The 15,610-nt window shown below is 46.2% G+C and overlaps 1 protein-coding gene across 1 annotated transcript in view; it reads right to left on the bottom strand.

The window, feature by feature from the left end:
• The window catches only part of LOC150042092 (killer cell lectin-like receptor subfamily B member 1B allele A), a 13,775-nt gene extending 3,939 nt beyond the window's left edge, over nt 1-9,836 (bottom strand). Inside the window, exons 1-4 of the mRNA XM_090325281.1 lie at nt 9,728-9,836; nt 6,725-6,823; nt 4,777-4,851; nt 1,081-1,241 (exon numbers count right to left, since the gene is read on the bottom strand). Coding sequence (XP_090181407.1) covers nt 1,081-1,241; nt 4,777-4,851; nt 6,725-6,823; nt 9,728-9,818 — 426 coding nt within the window. The 5' untranslated portion in view covers nt 9,819-9,836. The remainder of the gene's footprint in view (nt 1-1,080; nt 1,242-4,776; nt 4,852-6,724; nt 6,824-9,727) is intronic.
• Nucleotides 9,837-15,610: the final 5,774 nt, after the last annotated feature.

The raw sequence follows: 15,610 nt of genomic DNA, 5'->3' as shown, positions 1-15,610 counted from the left end.
AACAAAAATTGTGAAAAACTAAAAGGCTGCACAACGGACTGAAATAAAACTCTTGAGATAAATTTGGTGGGAGAGATGGAAATCTCCAAAAGATGAATATTTTTTCTCCTAATTTTATCAAGTGAAATGCCTGTGTTAGCTCCTAAAAATTGCTCATTCTAACCATTATAAAATGCTTATTTTATATATATTGTCTATCAATTAATGCTTATTTTATATATATTGACTTTCATATCAATCATCTTATTGTGCCAACAAAATTAAAGTTCCTTTGGTTTGAGACTTCACTTATAGCCCCCAGATAACTTTGAAGACTTCCTTATCTTTGTGGGTGGTTATTTTCATGCAAATAAAGTAAGAGTGGGTTTATATTTTGTAGAAGTTCTGGGTCCTGTTTTAATGCTCTTTGTATGGCAATATGTATATAATGTGTTAAGTTCCTCAAGAATCTCTCCTTAACATTTTGAACACTTTTGTACAACTGTGTTTTTAATAAAGCCATGACAGTGTTATAAAAACAAATTGAAAAAAGATAGATGCATAAATACAAAAATAGGGATAGAAACGCTGAGTGGGTGGATGTTGTCTGATGGATGATGGTGATGGGATAATAGATGGATAGATAAATGGATGTTGGATAGTGGGTGGTAGATGGGTGAGTAAATGGGTAGATGGATGGATAGATGGGTGGGTGGTGAAAGGATGGATGGATGGATGGATGGGTAGATGGGTGGATGGGTGGATGGGAGATTGAAAGGGTGGATGGATAGGTGAACGCATGGTTAGGTGGGTGGGTGGATGGATGGGTGGATGGATGGATGGGTGGACGGAGGATGGATGGGTGGATAAATGGACGGATTGATGGATGGATGACTGATGATAGTTGATGGATGTGGATGGATGGAGGATGGGTGGGGAGGATGGAGGATGATGAAGGAGGGATGGTGGGAAGGTGGATAGTGATTGGATGCATGTAGACAGAGGCATATGTACAGAACGCTTGGTGAGAAGTGCAGAGATCCTGGCTGGGGTCCCAGGCTGCTGACTTCCAGGAAGACATTTCACCCCCACCCCGCTCACCAGCTCCTCCGGATCGCGAATGAGCAGCAGGCTGGATTCCTTAGTGGAGCAGTCAGCCAGACTGTCACGCCAAGTCACAGACGTGGATGATAAGAAGAGGAGGCACTTGTCTCCACGCTGCTGCCACGACACGGGGCACGAGGCCACGGACACTGTCTGCACTGGAGAAACAGGCAGAGATTGACCTTCCACCACCGGCCCCTGATGAATCACGGCCCACCATGCAACAGGTCACCCAGCCATGTTATCTCAGAACTCAAGGCCTGGGCACTGTCCCTGAGCTCTTCAGCTCAAGGCTGACGCTCTACCACTTGAGCCACTGGGACACTTCCAGTTTTCTGGTGGTTCACTGGAGATGAGAATCTCATGGATTTTCCTGCCTAGGCTGGCTTTGAACCATGGTCCTCAGATCTCAGCCTCCCCAGTAGCTGGGATGACAGGCAGGAGCCACCATGCCCAGCTTGTAGTTATATTTTTTATTTTGGTTAATCTTAATTGAAAAGGTGATGAGCAGGGGAAGTACAATTAGATAAGTAAGGTCATGAGTACACTTGTTTTAAACACTGTTACTCCACCCCTCATTTTCCCACTTACCCTCCCTATCCCTTCTCCCGCAAATGGTCGGGTTCATTTCCAGCATAATGTGCAGTGGAGGTCAACGCTGCCTTAGTTCACCCTCTGTCCTCTGTTCCTGTGATTCCCTTCCCTCTCACACACCAAATAATCTTACATACAGGACACAAGGTACAGAAGACTAAGAGAAAAGAAGGAGAAAGTAACTACGTGCAGGATATCCTAAGAACCTCTGTTTCCCTCTCTTGGAGTTGGTGTGGACACACTTCATTATATATGGTCCTGTACACTTAGCAATTAGGCTAGTCAGATGCCCTGTTAAAAACATCATACACAGGCCGGGGGTTGGGCCTGGTGGTAGAGGGCTTGCCTAGCATGCATGAAGGCCCGGGTTTGATCCCTCAGTACCACATACATAGAAAAAAGCTGGAAGTGGTGCTGAGGCTCAAGTGGTAGAGATGCAGCCTTGAGAAAATCCAAGGACAGTGCTCAGGCCCTGAGCTTAAGCCCAGGACTGGCAACAAAAAAAAAATCATAGACATAGACTAGCAGAAAGCCATTCTTGAAAGCCATCAATTGTCTTTCAACTTTCAACAGATATTCTTCATGATAGAACAGGCCTCGATTACGATCTTTGGCTTTCTGCAATGCAGGTTCAATGCTGTCTGTGATACTTTCCACCCTGCTGGTCCAGTGCTTTTTTTATTCTTTTTTTTAAAAGAATTTGTCAACATTGATTTTTACATCCTATTTCAAATGACGTATTTAACTAACAAGTATTCAAGAAGGGAATCTCTATATACGATCATTGGCACTTAGATTTTAGAACGTAATGAAAATTAGGCGAGAGTTTCTATGTCATAGTTACATCTTAATCTATGTGATAAAACATTATGTCTATAGAGTCATAAATTTTTATGACTATGTAGTTGTGTTTATATTTCCATTACCATGTCCATATCACTGGGTAGGCAAATATTGAGTCCTCGCTCTTGTACTGTTTGGCTCTAATAGCCACATATTAAGGATACCATGTGCCTTTTGTTCCTTTGGTCTTGACTTGTCTCACTCAACATGATTCGCTCTAGATTCATCCACTTCCCTGAAAGTGCCATTATTTTATCTTGTCTGTTGGCTATGTAGAATTCCATTGTGTATATATACCACATTTTCTCTATCCATTCATCTGCAGTAGGGCATCTGGATTGTTTCCATCACCTGGCTATTGTTAATAGTGCAGAGATGAACATAGCTGGGCAGGTGTCTTTATCATATCTTTGGTCATGATGTTCAGGGTAGATGCCCAGAAGTGGTATGGCGGGATCATAGGGAAGGTCAATTTTCAGTTCCTTAAGAAACCTCCACACTGCTTTCCAGACTGGCTGAACTAGTCTACATTCCCACCAGCAGTGCAGTAGGGTTCCTTTTTCTCCACAACCCCGCCAGCAACTGTCATTGTCTGAGCTCAAAATCTTGGCCATTCTTGTTGGGGTAAGGTGGTATCTTAGGGTTGTTTTTATTTGCATTTCCTTTATGACCATGGATGATGAGCATTTTCTCATATGCATTTCTGCCATTTTAACCTCTTCTTCTGATAGGTCTATCTTTAGTTCCCTGGCCCATTTAGTGAATGGTTTGTTGGGTTTGGGGGGGGGATTAGTTTCTTGAGTTCCCTGTAGATACTGGATATTAAGCATTTGTCTCATGTATTATTGGTAAATATCTTTTCCCAGTTGGTTGGCTGTCTTTCTACGTTAGTGGCTATGCTTTTATCTGTGGAGAAACTTTTTATTTTTGCCTTGTAATTTTTTTTTTGCCAGTCCTCGGCTTAAGCTCAGGGTCTGAGCACTGTCCTTGGATTTTTCTCAAGGCTAGAACTCTACCACTTGAGCCTCAGCACCACTTCTGGCTTTTTCAAGGAACCGAACCCGGGTCTTTGTGCATGGTAGGCAAGCACTCTACCACTAGGCCAAACTCCAGGCCCCTGTTTGTAAATTTTTTTAAGACGCCAAGAGACAGAATACCTGGTTCCAGCTGATCTGATTCAACAGACAGTGATCAAGACTTCAGGCTCACACCTGTGATCCAGCTCCTTACGAGACTGAGATCTGAGGCTCAGGTTCAAAGCCAGCCTGGCCAGCTAGAAGTGGAGCTATGGCTCCAGTAGTAGATCACTCTCCTTGGACAGTAAAGCTCAAGAACCGGAGTTCAAATCCCAGTAGACTCTCCTTCTCTCTTTCTCTCTCTCTGTCTCTTTCTCACACACACACACTCACCAAAACAAAGACTATTTCTCACTTCCATTAAATTCATCACCAGAGTTAATTTGCCTAAATAGATACCAATATTTAACTCACCTAAAAACGTGCAAACCTAAAGCCATGGACAAAGCATACAGTCAAGAGTAACCGATTTCATTAAATCCACGAGAAAGACTGCAGGAAATACTATAAAAAAATTTCTGCCAAATGATTCATTCATATCTCTGTGTGTGTGTGTGTGTGTGTCTGTCTGTCTGTCTGTCTGTCTTTCTGTTTGCCTCCCTCCCTCCCTCCATCCCTCCCTCCCTTTCTCTCCCTCCCCCCCCCTCTCTCTCTGTCTTGCCAGTACAGGTCAGGTCCTGGGCACTGTCCCTGAGTTTTTCCCTCAAGGCTAGCACTCTACCACTTGAACCACGGCTCCATTTGCTGCTTTTTTTGTGCTGGTTCATGGGAGATAAGAGTCTCTTGGAATTTCCTGCCCTGGCTGGCTCTGAATCTTGATGTTCAGATCTCCGCTTCCTGAGTAGCTGAGGATACAGGAAGGACTTTTCTTTTCCCCCCAGTCTCAAGATTGTACTCAGGGCCTGGGCACTGTCCTTGAACTTCTTTTGCTCAAGGCTTGCGCTCTACCACTTGAGCCACAGCACCACTTCCAGCTTTTTTGCGTCTGTGGCACTGAGGAATCGAATCCAGGGCTTTGTGAAGCTAGGCAAGCCCTCCACCACTAGGCCGCGCTCCCAGTCCTTAACTTTTTTCCCCTTTAGTTCTGTTTAGCACAAACCCCTCATGCATGGCTGCTGGAATGACCACGGGATATTCACCCCACATTAGCCCTTAGGGAATTCAAGCCAAGACGATTTACCTGGTCCTTCAGTCCTGTTTTCTTGAATGTCCACACTGCTTTCTTTTGTCGGTGACTTTTGTGTTAAGAATACCACTAGTGAAGAAGAAATGGAGAGGGTGGATATTGAAACATGTGCTTGAAGGGACGTTACATGTTATTATATGCATGCGACCCAGATCGAGTTATCTCGACATGCTTGCAAAGAAAGACCAGCCATTACTGATGGGGTGACAAAGAGCCCTGATTCAGAGACAAAAACATTACAAACAAACACAGAAAAATAAAACAGGCACTGTGGCACCACGCCTGTCATCCCAGATACTGAGATCTGAGGATCCAAGTTCAAAACCAGCTCTCATAGGAAAACTCTTATCTCCACTGAATCTCCATCAAGCTGGAAGTGGAGCTGTGGCTTGAGGGGTCAAGCACCAGTCTTGAAGACAAAACGTCAGACACAATGCCTAGGCCCTGAGTTCAAGCCCCGGGACCAGCACATACACTTACACACACAAACAAAAACAAACCAAATAACAAAAAGGAGAGCATCAAGGAAGGTGCCCCTCAATATGGGGTTATGTGTTCTATATGACATCAATCAACCAGGGAAAGGGCTTTCTTCAGCTCCTTTCCCCTTCAAAATGGAGTCTTTCTCAGTTTTCACTGAGAGATTGGCGCCCACCAGGCGGAAGGTAGCAGACTATCTGCAAACTGTAAATCACTGGAAAAATATATATGTATATATATTTTATATATATATACATATATAATATATATATATATATATATATATGTATTTGCCAATCCTGGGGCTTGAAGTCAGGGCCTGAGCACTGTCCCTGGGCTTTTTCCTCAAGGTTAGCTCTCTGCCACTTAAGCCACAGCACAACTTCTGGCTTTCCTATATATGTGATACCAAGGAATCAAACCCGGGTCTTTGTGCATGCTAGGCAAGCACGCTACCACTAGGCCAAAATCCTGGCCCCTTCACTGCAAATTTTAACTTTAATTTTGTTGTTCTTGTTGTTGGTTGTGGGGCTTGAACTCAGGACCTGTGTGCCGTCTCTGAGCTCTTCAGCTCAAGGCTAGCCATCCACCACTTGAGCCACAGCACCACTTCTGGTTTTCTGGTGGTTCTTTAGAGGGAAGAATCTCATGGCCTTTTCTGCCCAGGCTGGCTTTGCACCGTGATCTTCAGATCTCAGCCCCTTGGGTAGCTAGGATAACAGCTACTTTCATTTTAACATTAATTTTCATCTTTGGGTCACAGCTGTGATCTTGTTATTCTGTGGGGGTCCTGGGGCTTGAACCCAGGGTCTAGTCACAGTATTTCTTTGTTCAAGATGGGTGCTGTAGGGGCCAGGTGTGTGGACTAGTGGTAGAGTGTTTGCCTAGCATGCATGAAGACCCGGGTTCAATTCCTCAATACCACATACATAGAAAAAGCTGGAAGTGGTGTTGTGGCTCAAATGGTAGACTGCTAGCCTTGAGGAAAGCCCAAGGACAGTGTTCAGGCCCTGAGTTCAAGCCCCAGGAATGGCAAAATAAAACCAAAACCCATTAGTGCTCTACCATTTGATCCACAGCTCCCTTCTGGCTTTTTGGTGGTTCACTGGAGAGCTAAAGGTCTTTTGTACTTTCCTAGCTAGGCTGGCTTTGAACTGTGATGCTCAGATCTCAGCCTCCTGAGTAGCAGGGATGATAGGCAGGAGTCACGGGGTGTGTTTTCGTGGTGGTGTCACACGTGTGGTTTCCCCATAAATGGCTGAGTCATATCTAGAGAGCTGGGAAAACAAGGGAGGGTTGCTGGTTTGTTTGCATGGTGGGTGTGGGAATCTTGTGACAACACATCCCAAAGGTGCCTCCTCTCCTGTCCACCCACAGCAGGGGACCAAACTCTGTCAAGAAGCTCTCAGCCTTGCTATGGAAACAGAGAGGAGCCCTGAGACCCCCACCCCACCTCACTCACCTGCCACACTCAGCCCAACAACGCCCAGGACCAGTAGAGTCACACAAGCACAGGAAAGCCTGAGCACCCGCCTGCGCCAATAGGGCCTGTGGCACACATCTGGAAAGAGCAAGAAACACGCGTTCACCTGGGGTCTGGTGGGTCCCGCCAGTCAGCCCTGCCACTCAGGAGGCTGAGAGCTGAGGATCAGGGTTTGAAGCCAGCCCAGGCAGGAAGTCCCTGAGACTCCATTGTGTGTGTGTGTGTGTGTGTGTGTGTGTGTGTGTGTGTGTTCTGGGATTTGAACTCATGGCTTTAGCATACTCTCTGAGCTTTTTACTTCTCCCAGGGCTGGTTCTCTACCACTTGAACCACACCTCCGCTTCCAACTTCTTCTTTTGCAGGTCCATGGACTCTCCTGCATGGCACTGAACCCTCAGCCTCAGCACTGGGTTTCCTGAGTAGCTGGGATGTCAGGCTGTGAGCTGTTTTCACTGTGTGTTCTCCACTCATTTCACAGAGGTAACCACTCGCCCTTTGGTCACAAAGAAAGCAGGTCACAGCTCGAGTCCTTCCTGAGTTTGTGGCCGGGCTGAGACCTAAGGCCCCCGCGTGTGCTCAGCACCCACTCAGCATGAGATTCCGTGTGGTTTTCACACCCACAAATAATTCTGCTCTCATTCTCAAGGCCTACAACTTTACCACAAGCAAATTCGGCATGTATTTAGTTATTTATCTGTTTGTTTGTTTGTTTGTTTCATGTTCCTGTTAAATTGGTTCCCAGGGTGGCATTGTGTGGGCTAAGGGATGGCAGATGGAATTTTCTGCACTCACAGATTGGGGACCCTGGGTCAATGGTGTGGAAGGAAACTTCCCTCTCTCCTGTCCCCTGCTGTTCTGTTCTGAAATTGAATTTCCTTTCTCCCCTGGCTGCCTCCCAGCTGCTGTCTGAGGCTAAGGATGAAAGCAGGCCAAGATTTGCCTTTCCTGCCAAAATGGAGCCAGCTCACCAAAACCCGGCCTGGCGTGTGCAGGGAGACACACTTCCCCAGAGCCCACGTGAACACGGCTGCGAGTTCTGATTTTGGTTTTGCTTTGCCGTTTCTGGGGCTTGAACTCAGGGCCTGGATGCCGTCCCTAAGCTGTTGTGGTGAGGGCTGGACACTCTGAGCCCCAGCTCGACTTCTGGCTTTCTGGGGTTCCCTGAAGAGAAATATGTCATGAACTTTCCCACCTAGGCTGGCTTTGAACCATCATCCTCCTGTCTCAGCCTCCTGAGGCAAAGATGTCCCACCCAAAACGGATCACTTGTGTCTACAGCACTCGTACACATGACCTGACTTACGGAATCGTGATTCCTCTGTGTGACACCTCAATAATACCAATAAAATTATACTAAGAACTGAACACATGTTAATCAGATTCAAACACAGGGGGATAGTACAACCTAATAATAATCAGACATAGATTCCACCATGGAAATTCAAGTAGAAACATTGCAAAAGGAATATTGCGAGAAAATTCAGTTTGAGTTCAGAAGATATTACAGTGATATATATGTAAGTAAATGTGTAGAAATATGATATATAGCTAATGCATTTTTTCTTTCTCAGTTTCTAGACTTGTCAACATAAGCTAGCACCAAGGACAAGTTACTAAACACTCATCAAGCTTATCAGAAAATCCTTAAGCAAACAGCAAACTTATCAGAAAACCCCAGGCAAGCAGTTCTGGGGATGAATGTCCCCCCAAGGTTACGCAGTCAACTTGGAAACCCAAGCACTTAGCACCGCTCCCCAGTCTCCTGGTGAGTGAGTGCCAGTTTTGACTTTACAATGATAGGTTCTTTGGTCTGGTTGTCATGACAGCCACGGGCCAGTCTGGACTGGAATGGTGAAGTGGTGTAAAATTATTGTCTACCTGCGTGTGGCAGTGTGTGGATCTTAGTTTTACAACCCCCCTCCCCTTGCTTTTTGAATTCAGGACTGCTCTCTCCCAAGTTGAGTTAGCCCCGACAGGTGTGCACAATAAACTTCAGACTTTTCACCATCAACCACCCCCCAAAAACATAGTTATACCTGTAATATAAAAAAATCTCAGGTTGCAATTCGAGAATGTCCCTCCCTAAGTCTTCTGACAGCCTTTTGTATCTTGTTCTTTTTTCTTTCCTTTTTGTTTTTCTTGATCAGTTATGGGGATTTGCATTCTGGGCCTGGGCGTTGTCCCTGAGCTCTTCAGCTCAAGGCTACCACCCAACCTCTAGAGCCACAGCACCACTTCCGGTTTTCCAGTTGTTAATGGGAGATTAGAGTCTCATGGAGCTTAATGCCTGGGCTGGCTTTGAACTATGATCCTCAGATCTCAGCCTTCTGAGTAGCTAGGATGACAGACATCAGCCACCTTGCCCGGCTTTTTTCTTTTTCTTTTGTGCCAGACCTGGGGTTTGAACTCAGGACCTGGACACTGCCACCGAGCTTTTGTGTTCCAGGCTGGCACTCTACCACTGGAAGCCACAGCTCTATGTCTGGATTTTCTGGTGATTCCTTGGGGAGACGAGTCTCATGAACTTTCCTGCCCCAGCTGGCATTGAACCATGGTCCTCAGATCTCAGTCTCCTGAATCGCTGGGATTGCAGGCGTGAGCACCGGTATTCTCTCCTTCCTGTATTTTGGCATCGATTCTTGTGAACACAACCTTCTGTCGTGCGATCTCACTATGAAGATTCTGTGCAAGGAGCTGAATACCCAGCTCGCCTCATGGCAGCTTGTCATTCTGTCATGTGGTTGAAGGAGATGCAAAATTCATATTCTGTGTGGATTCTCATGATGGCAGGAGAAGGAACTATTAAACTTCCCCAATGAAAAGAATCCCCGGGAAAGCTTAAGGAATATGTTTCACCTCAATCCACAAAGCCAGGGGACACAATCCTACAGTTAAGAAAGAACAAACTCAACACACACACACACACACACACACACACACACACAACAAAAACCCAAACAGCAAAACAACAAAGCCACTTACCTGGAGGGGGAGGGAGAGAGGAGGCAATAACACTACCGCACTCAGGGGCTCTGGGCAGATTTAAATCCGCATAAATTACCGGGGTGGCCATGCCTGGAGGAAGAGGTGATTTTCTAGAAGAAAAGGACAGCGTCCAGGCTCGGGGGGGAGAGAAACACTCAGCCAGCGGAAGTTCAGTGTGTGCATGGTTTGATGTCTGTCTTGGCCCAACCCACACATGACCAGAGCTGGTCCCGAGAACATTCAACTGAAGGTCTGAAATGCTAGAGTCTTGCTTTATTATTACTACTACTACTACTATTATTATTATTATTATTATTATTATTATTATTATTATTTGGTGCATACCTGGCACTTGAACTGAGATCTTGGGCACTCTCCCTGAACCCCTGAACTTTTGATTTTTTTTTCCAATCCTGGGTTTTGAACTCAGGGCCTGAGCACTGTCCTTGAGCTTTCTCAAGACTAGGGCTCTACTACTTGAGCCACCGCACCATTTCAGGCTTTTTCTGTGTATGTGGTACTGAGGAATTGAACTCGGGTCTTCATGCATGCTAGGTAAGCACTCTTCCACTAGGCCACACTCCTGGCCTGTACCAGTCCTGGGACTTGCACTCAGGGCCTGGCTCTGACCCTGAGCTTCCTGTTGCTCAAGGCTGCTGCTCTTGCCGCTGAAGCGACCGTTCCATGGCCAGCTTTTTCTGTGATTCACGAGAGACGAGGGTCTCGTGGACTCTCTTCCTGGCTGCTTTTATTCACAATCCTCAGATCTCAGGCTCCTGAGTGGCTAAGAAGACAGAGGTGAGCCATGAGTGCCTGGCTTTTTATTCTTTTTTTTTTTTTTTTTTTTTTTTGTGCCAGTCTTAGACTTGAGCTCAGGGCCTGAGCGCTGTCCTTGGACTTTCTCAAGGCTAGAGCTCTACCACTTGAGCCTCAGCACCACTTCCAGCTTTTTTTCTATGTATGTGGTACTGAAGAATCGAACCCGGGTCTTCATGCATGCTAGGCAAGCACTTTAACCACTAGGCCAAACTCCCGGCCCGGCTTTCTATTCTTATAATAACCTGTTTGAATGATTCTTTCAGAAAGAAGAGAAACGTGAGGAAATCGTACAGAGTCAAGGTCTAAGCAGAACCCCGCCTCCCCACACAGAAGAAATCTCAATTTTTGAGGTTTTGTATACTAACTGTCGTGAAAATAAAAAGTCAGGATTTTTTTTTTTTTTTTGCCAGAGCTGGGCCTTGAACTCAGGGCCTGGGCATTGTCCCTGAGATTCTTTGGCTGTAGGATAGTGCTCTACTACTTGAGCCACAGCTCTACTTTTCTTGCTTTTTCTGTGTAGGTGGTACTGAGGAATTGAACCCAGGGCTTTGTGGATGCTAGGCAAGCACTCTACCACTAGGCCAAACTCCCGGCCATCAAAAGTCATGATTTTTAAGTCAGTTACCGGTGGTGGCTCACACCTGAAATCTCAGCCACTCAGGAGGTTGAGATCTGAGGATCACAGTTCAAAGCCAACCCCGGCAGGAAAGCCCATAAGACTCTTATCTCCAATGGACCACCAGAAAACCAGAAGTTGCACTATAGCTCAAGTGGTAGAGTGCCAGCCTTGAGCTAAAGAAGCTCAGGGACAGTGCCCAGGCCCAGAGTTCAAGCCCCATGACTGACCAAAAAAATGAAATAAATAAAAATGCCACAGACTGGTTGACTCATACAAAAATTTCCCTACTCAGAATTCTGGAAGCTAACATCTGACATCAGAGCCTGGGCAAAGTCATTTTCCTCAGAAGCATCTTTCCATATCTTTGTTCTCTAGAGAGAGAGAGAGAGAGATAGATAAATAGGTAGATAGATAGAAAGATAAATAGATAGACAGACAGATAGATAGACAAACAGATAGATATAGATATAGATTTTTTTTTGGCAGTCCTGGGCATTGAACTCAGGGCCTAAGCACTGTCCTTGGATTTTCTCAAGGCTAGAGCTCTACCACTTGAGCCACAGCACCACTTCTAGCGTTTTCTATGTATGTGGTACTGAGGAATTGAACCCGGGTCTTCATGCATGCTAGGCGAGCACTCTACCACTAGGCCACACTCCTGGCCTTCTGTGAGTTCTGTTCCTGCTTCACAAGATGAGTTTTCACCTTTGTGATTCCCAACTGAGGATCTTTCTCCTAGAGTTTCAGTGGGAGTGAATGCCTAGAATCCTGTATAATGTATCCTGTCCAATACCACTTCTTTTTCTATGTTACTATCCACTGTGTTTATCTACATTTCTAGGCACATTCTGGTGCCATCAATGAAAGAAGCCATGCAGCCTGTGTGTCTCTGGGTCTGGCTTACAGGGTCTCTGGGTCCTGGATCATAGAAAATGGTATTGAAGCCCGGCACCACTCAAACCTGTCATCCCAGCTACTCAGGAGGCTGAGACCTAAGGATCATGGTTCAAAGCCAGCCTGGGCACTAAAGTCCCTGAGACTTTTTTTTTTTGCCATTCCTGGGGCTTGAACTCAGGGCCTGAGCCCTTTCCTTGGACTTTTTCAAGACTATAGCTCTACCACTTGAGCCACAGTACCATTTCCAGGCTTCCAAAGAAAGCAGGCTTTGCTATTGCTTGTAATTAATTTATAGCCATACAAACACACTGTGTGTGTGTGTGTGTGTGTGTGTGTGTGTGTGTGTGTGTGAGAGAGAGAGAGAGACAGAGACAGAGACAGAGACAGACGACAGACAGACAGAGAGGGTGGCTCATTTCTGTATTCCCAGCTATTCAGCACACTTGAACATCCTTGGGTTTCCGAGTGAATATCAGTCTCCCCATATTTTGTGTGTGTGCCAGTGTTGGGACTTGAACTCGGGGCCCGGGTGCTGTCCCTGAGGTTTTTCATTCAAGGCTGGTGCTCTATTACTTGAGTCACAGCACCACTACTGTTTATCTGGAGGTTCATTGAAGAAGAGAGTCTAATGGACTTTCCTGCCTAGGCTGGCTTTGAACTTCTATCCTCAGATCTCAGCCTCTGGAGTATCTGGATTACCGGCATGAGCCCCCCATTCGGGCTCTAGGAGTTTAACTGTAATTTGTTCTCAGAGACCCTGTGAACTCTGAATTTACGGTGTCTTCCCATATCTTTGCTCATGGTGGTTAACCTATGTCACGTTATCTACCTACCCCTGCAACTGTCAGGCCGCTGTCAGGAACCACTTCCCTGCACACACACACCACGTGCCTAGCCAATGAAGGCCACGGATGCAGAATTGCCCAAACCTGCAGCACAAGCCCTGCTAACAATTCCCACGGACTCCCCAGTTCAGCTTTCACCCCAGCCATCCCCACTGGCAATCAGACTCAGTGCCACTGAAGCGTACCCCAATTCACCTCCCTCTATACCTCATTTCTCCCTGTGTGCTCTTTAAAAAAGTCTCACCCCACACCTTACACTGACTCAATCCTGGAATCCCAGCCACTGAGGAGGCTGAGATCCTGAGGATCAGGGTTCAAAGCCAGGAAAAGTCTGCGACACTCTGATCTCCAAATGAACCAGCAGAAAACCTGAACTGGAGGCGTGGCTCATGGAGTAAAGTCTCCAGACTCGAGCCATGAGGCCTTGATTTCAAATTTCCTAGCTCTCTCTCTCCTCTCTGTCTGTCTCTTTCTCTCTGACTCTCTCTGTCTCTCTGTCTCTGTCTCTGTCTCTGTCTCTCTCTCTCTCTCTCTCTCTCTCACACACACACACACACACACACACACACACACACACCCTGAAATGAGCAACAAATATTTCAAAGGAGGCAGTGTTGGTTAGGTTTCCTGTGTAGTGAGTGGAGAAAATGATTCTGGTTGCCAGTTTTGTTAACATATTGCATGAAGTGGAAAGAGAGCCCTGGCGCACGACTTCTTCAAGGAAGTAAAAAATAACACATGGAAAGTGCGGCGTTTCTGAGTGCTAACGGTTCTTTTCTATTCTGAAATTCTCTGAAATTCCATTTTTGGTTGTTGTTTTGTAGAACAAAGGTTACAGTTTATGAGAACTGAGGGCGGCTAGATAGCAATTAAAAAAAATTTACTATAGCCAGGCACAGTGACTACTGCCTGTAATCCTACCTACTCAGGAAGCTGAGATCTAAGGATCAAGGTTCAAAGCAAGCCTGGACACAAAAGGACCTGAGACTCTTATCTCCAATTAACCTCGAAAAAAATGGGAAGTGGGGCTCGGCTCAAGGGTAGGGAGGTATCCTTGAGCTGAAGAGCTCAGGGACAGTCCTAGGCCAAGTTCAATCCCATGACGAACAGGAAAAAAAAAGTACTGGATTATGCAGGATAACTGTCCCTCTGAGGTCATATTGCAGAATAGTCACTCTGTACAAAAATAAAGTTCCTGGGGTATTCCTGGGGGGGAAAAACTAAATAATTAAATAAATAAATAATAGGGCTCCGAAAAATAGACTCCCAGACCAGGAGGCATGTTCCCTGGAAACCCCAGGTTCTGTCCTCCAACTTGGGGTGTAGGGCAGGATGGGAGATAACCTGAATCTCAGGTTGTCCCCAGGAGGGAGGGAGTCTATGGGCTCTACCGGGTTGTTAGGCTGGTGTGTGTTTTATTCCGCCTGGCCTCTTCAACTTCCTCCCCTCCACTTCCTGCACCAAGAAATGAACATCAGTCATCCAAACCCTAGACTTACTTGTGGTGAGAAAGGGGTAGAGCCTGAGCTCTCATGTGGGGCCAGGGATTAGGGGTCCCCCACCTTCAGTTCAGATGAGGGCAAAATGGAGAGGTGGAGACCTTGTGACACACCTGCTGGGGTTGCTTGAACACCAAATGCTTCCTGGGGGAAACTGAATAGAAGAAAAAGTAGAAAAAGAAGGGTACAGAAGACATAGAAACAACTAGAAATGGACAGGAGCTCTGGGATAGTGGGTGAGCCAAAGTGGGGTGTTGAGCCCCAAGACTTGAGATGCCAGACCCCCCAAAATCCAGGAGGCCTACCAGATGGAGGTGCGGGTTAGTGAAGTTTTCCTTTTTAAATGTGGGAACTGTTCCTGGACGGTCGTTGACTTCCATGGCAGAATGAAGAATTTCTGGACACGTCACCATGGTAAGAAAACATGGTGGGGATTTTGAAATGGAGTAAATGACTTGTTTTTTTAATTTGTTCCAATTTTTAGTATTGCCAATATTATTTGTAATGTCAATATTATTCTACCAATTGAAGCTAAAAGTTTTCCAGCTAACCCCACCATAAAGCCATATGTGTTCAACTTGGTTGGAACGGGTACTTGTCCTGAAGCTGGTTTGCTCTGTATGACTCACACTTGTAAGATGCTCATTGTGTACGATTACATATTTTTCAGAAGGTAAAATATGTTAATTAGGTAGGCGGGGATTTTCCTGTGGTTTCCGGGGTTAAAAGGAACCCCAGACATAGTCTGGTGTGACATTCTGGGATCCTGACCTCAGTGTCATCTGATGCATCAGACATTTCTCACTCAATAAAAACATCTTATCTGTTCCCAGTTGTGACTTGACTGCTCTCATTATTCCTGGATCAGGACCCCACGACACTTGGGGGTTCATCCAGGACAGGGGACATGAGGACCCCTGTCACAGGGGTGCAGGCCTGCCACCGGGCTCCTCCCAGCAGAAGACTGAGCTGCCTGTGTAGGCCCTTGAGCTTTGTCCTTGGTGTGGTGAGCGAGAAGGCTGTGGGTCTGTGGAGGTGAGTCCTGTCTGTCTACTGTGCATGAGGAAGCTGGACACGCCACCCACTCTCCGATGCCCCGGTCAGTCCAGTGGAAGCTGGAATCTGGTCTGCTTCTTGACACCTCACGGCCATTTTCATTTTTATTGTGGTCTTGTCTGTCTTGTGGTTTTGATTTGTTTCC

This window comes from Megascapheus bottae, chromosome 37, assembly GCF_031878675.1.
Source record: "Megascapheus bottae isolate mThoBot1 chromosome 37, mThoBot2.hap1, whole genome shotgun sequence".
Taxonomy (NCBI): domain Eukaryota; kingdom Metazoa; phylum Chordata; class Mammalia; order Rodentia; family Geomyidae; genus Megascapheus; species Megascapheus bottae.
This window is presented reverse-complemented; position numbering and strand designations above follow the sequence as displayed.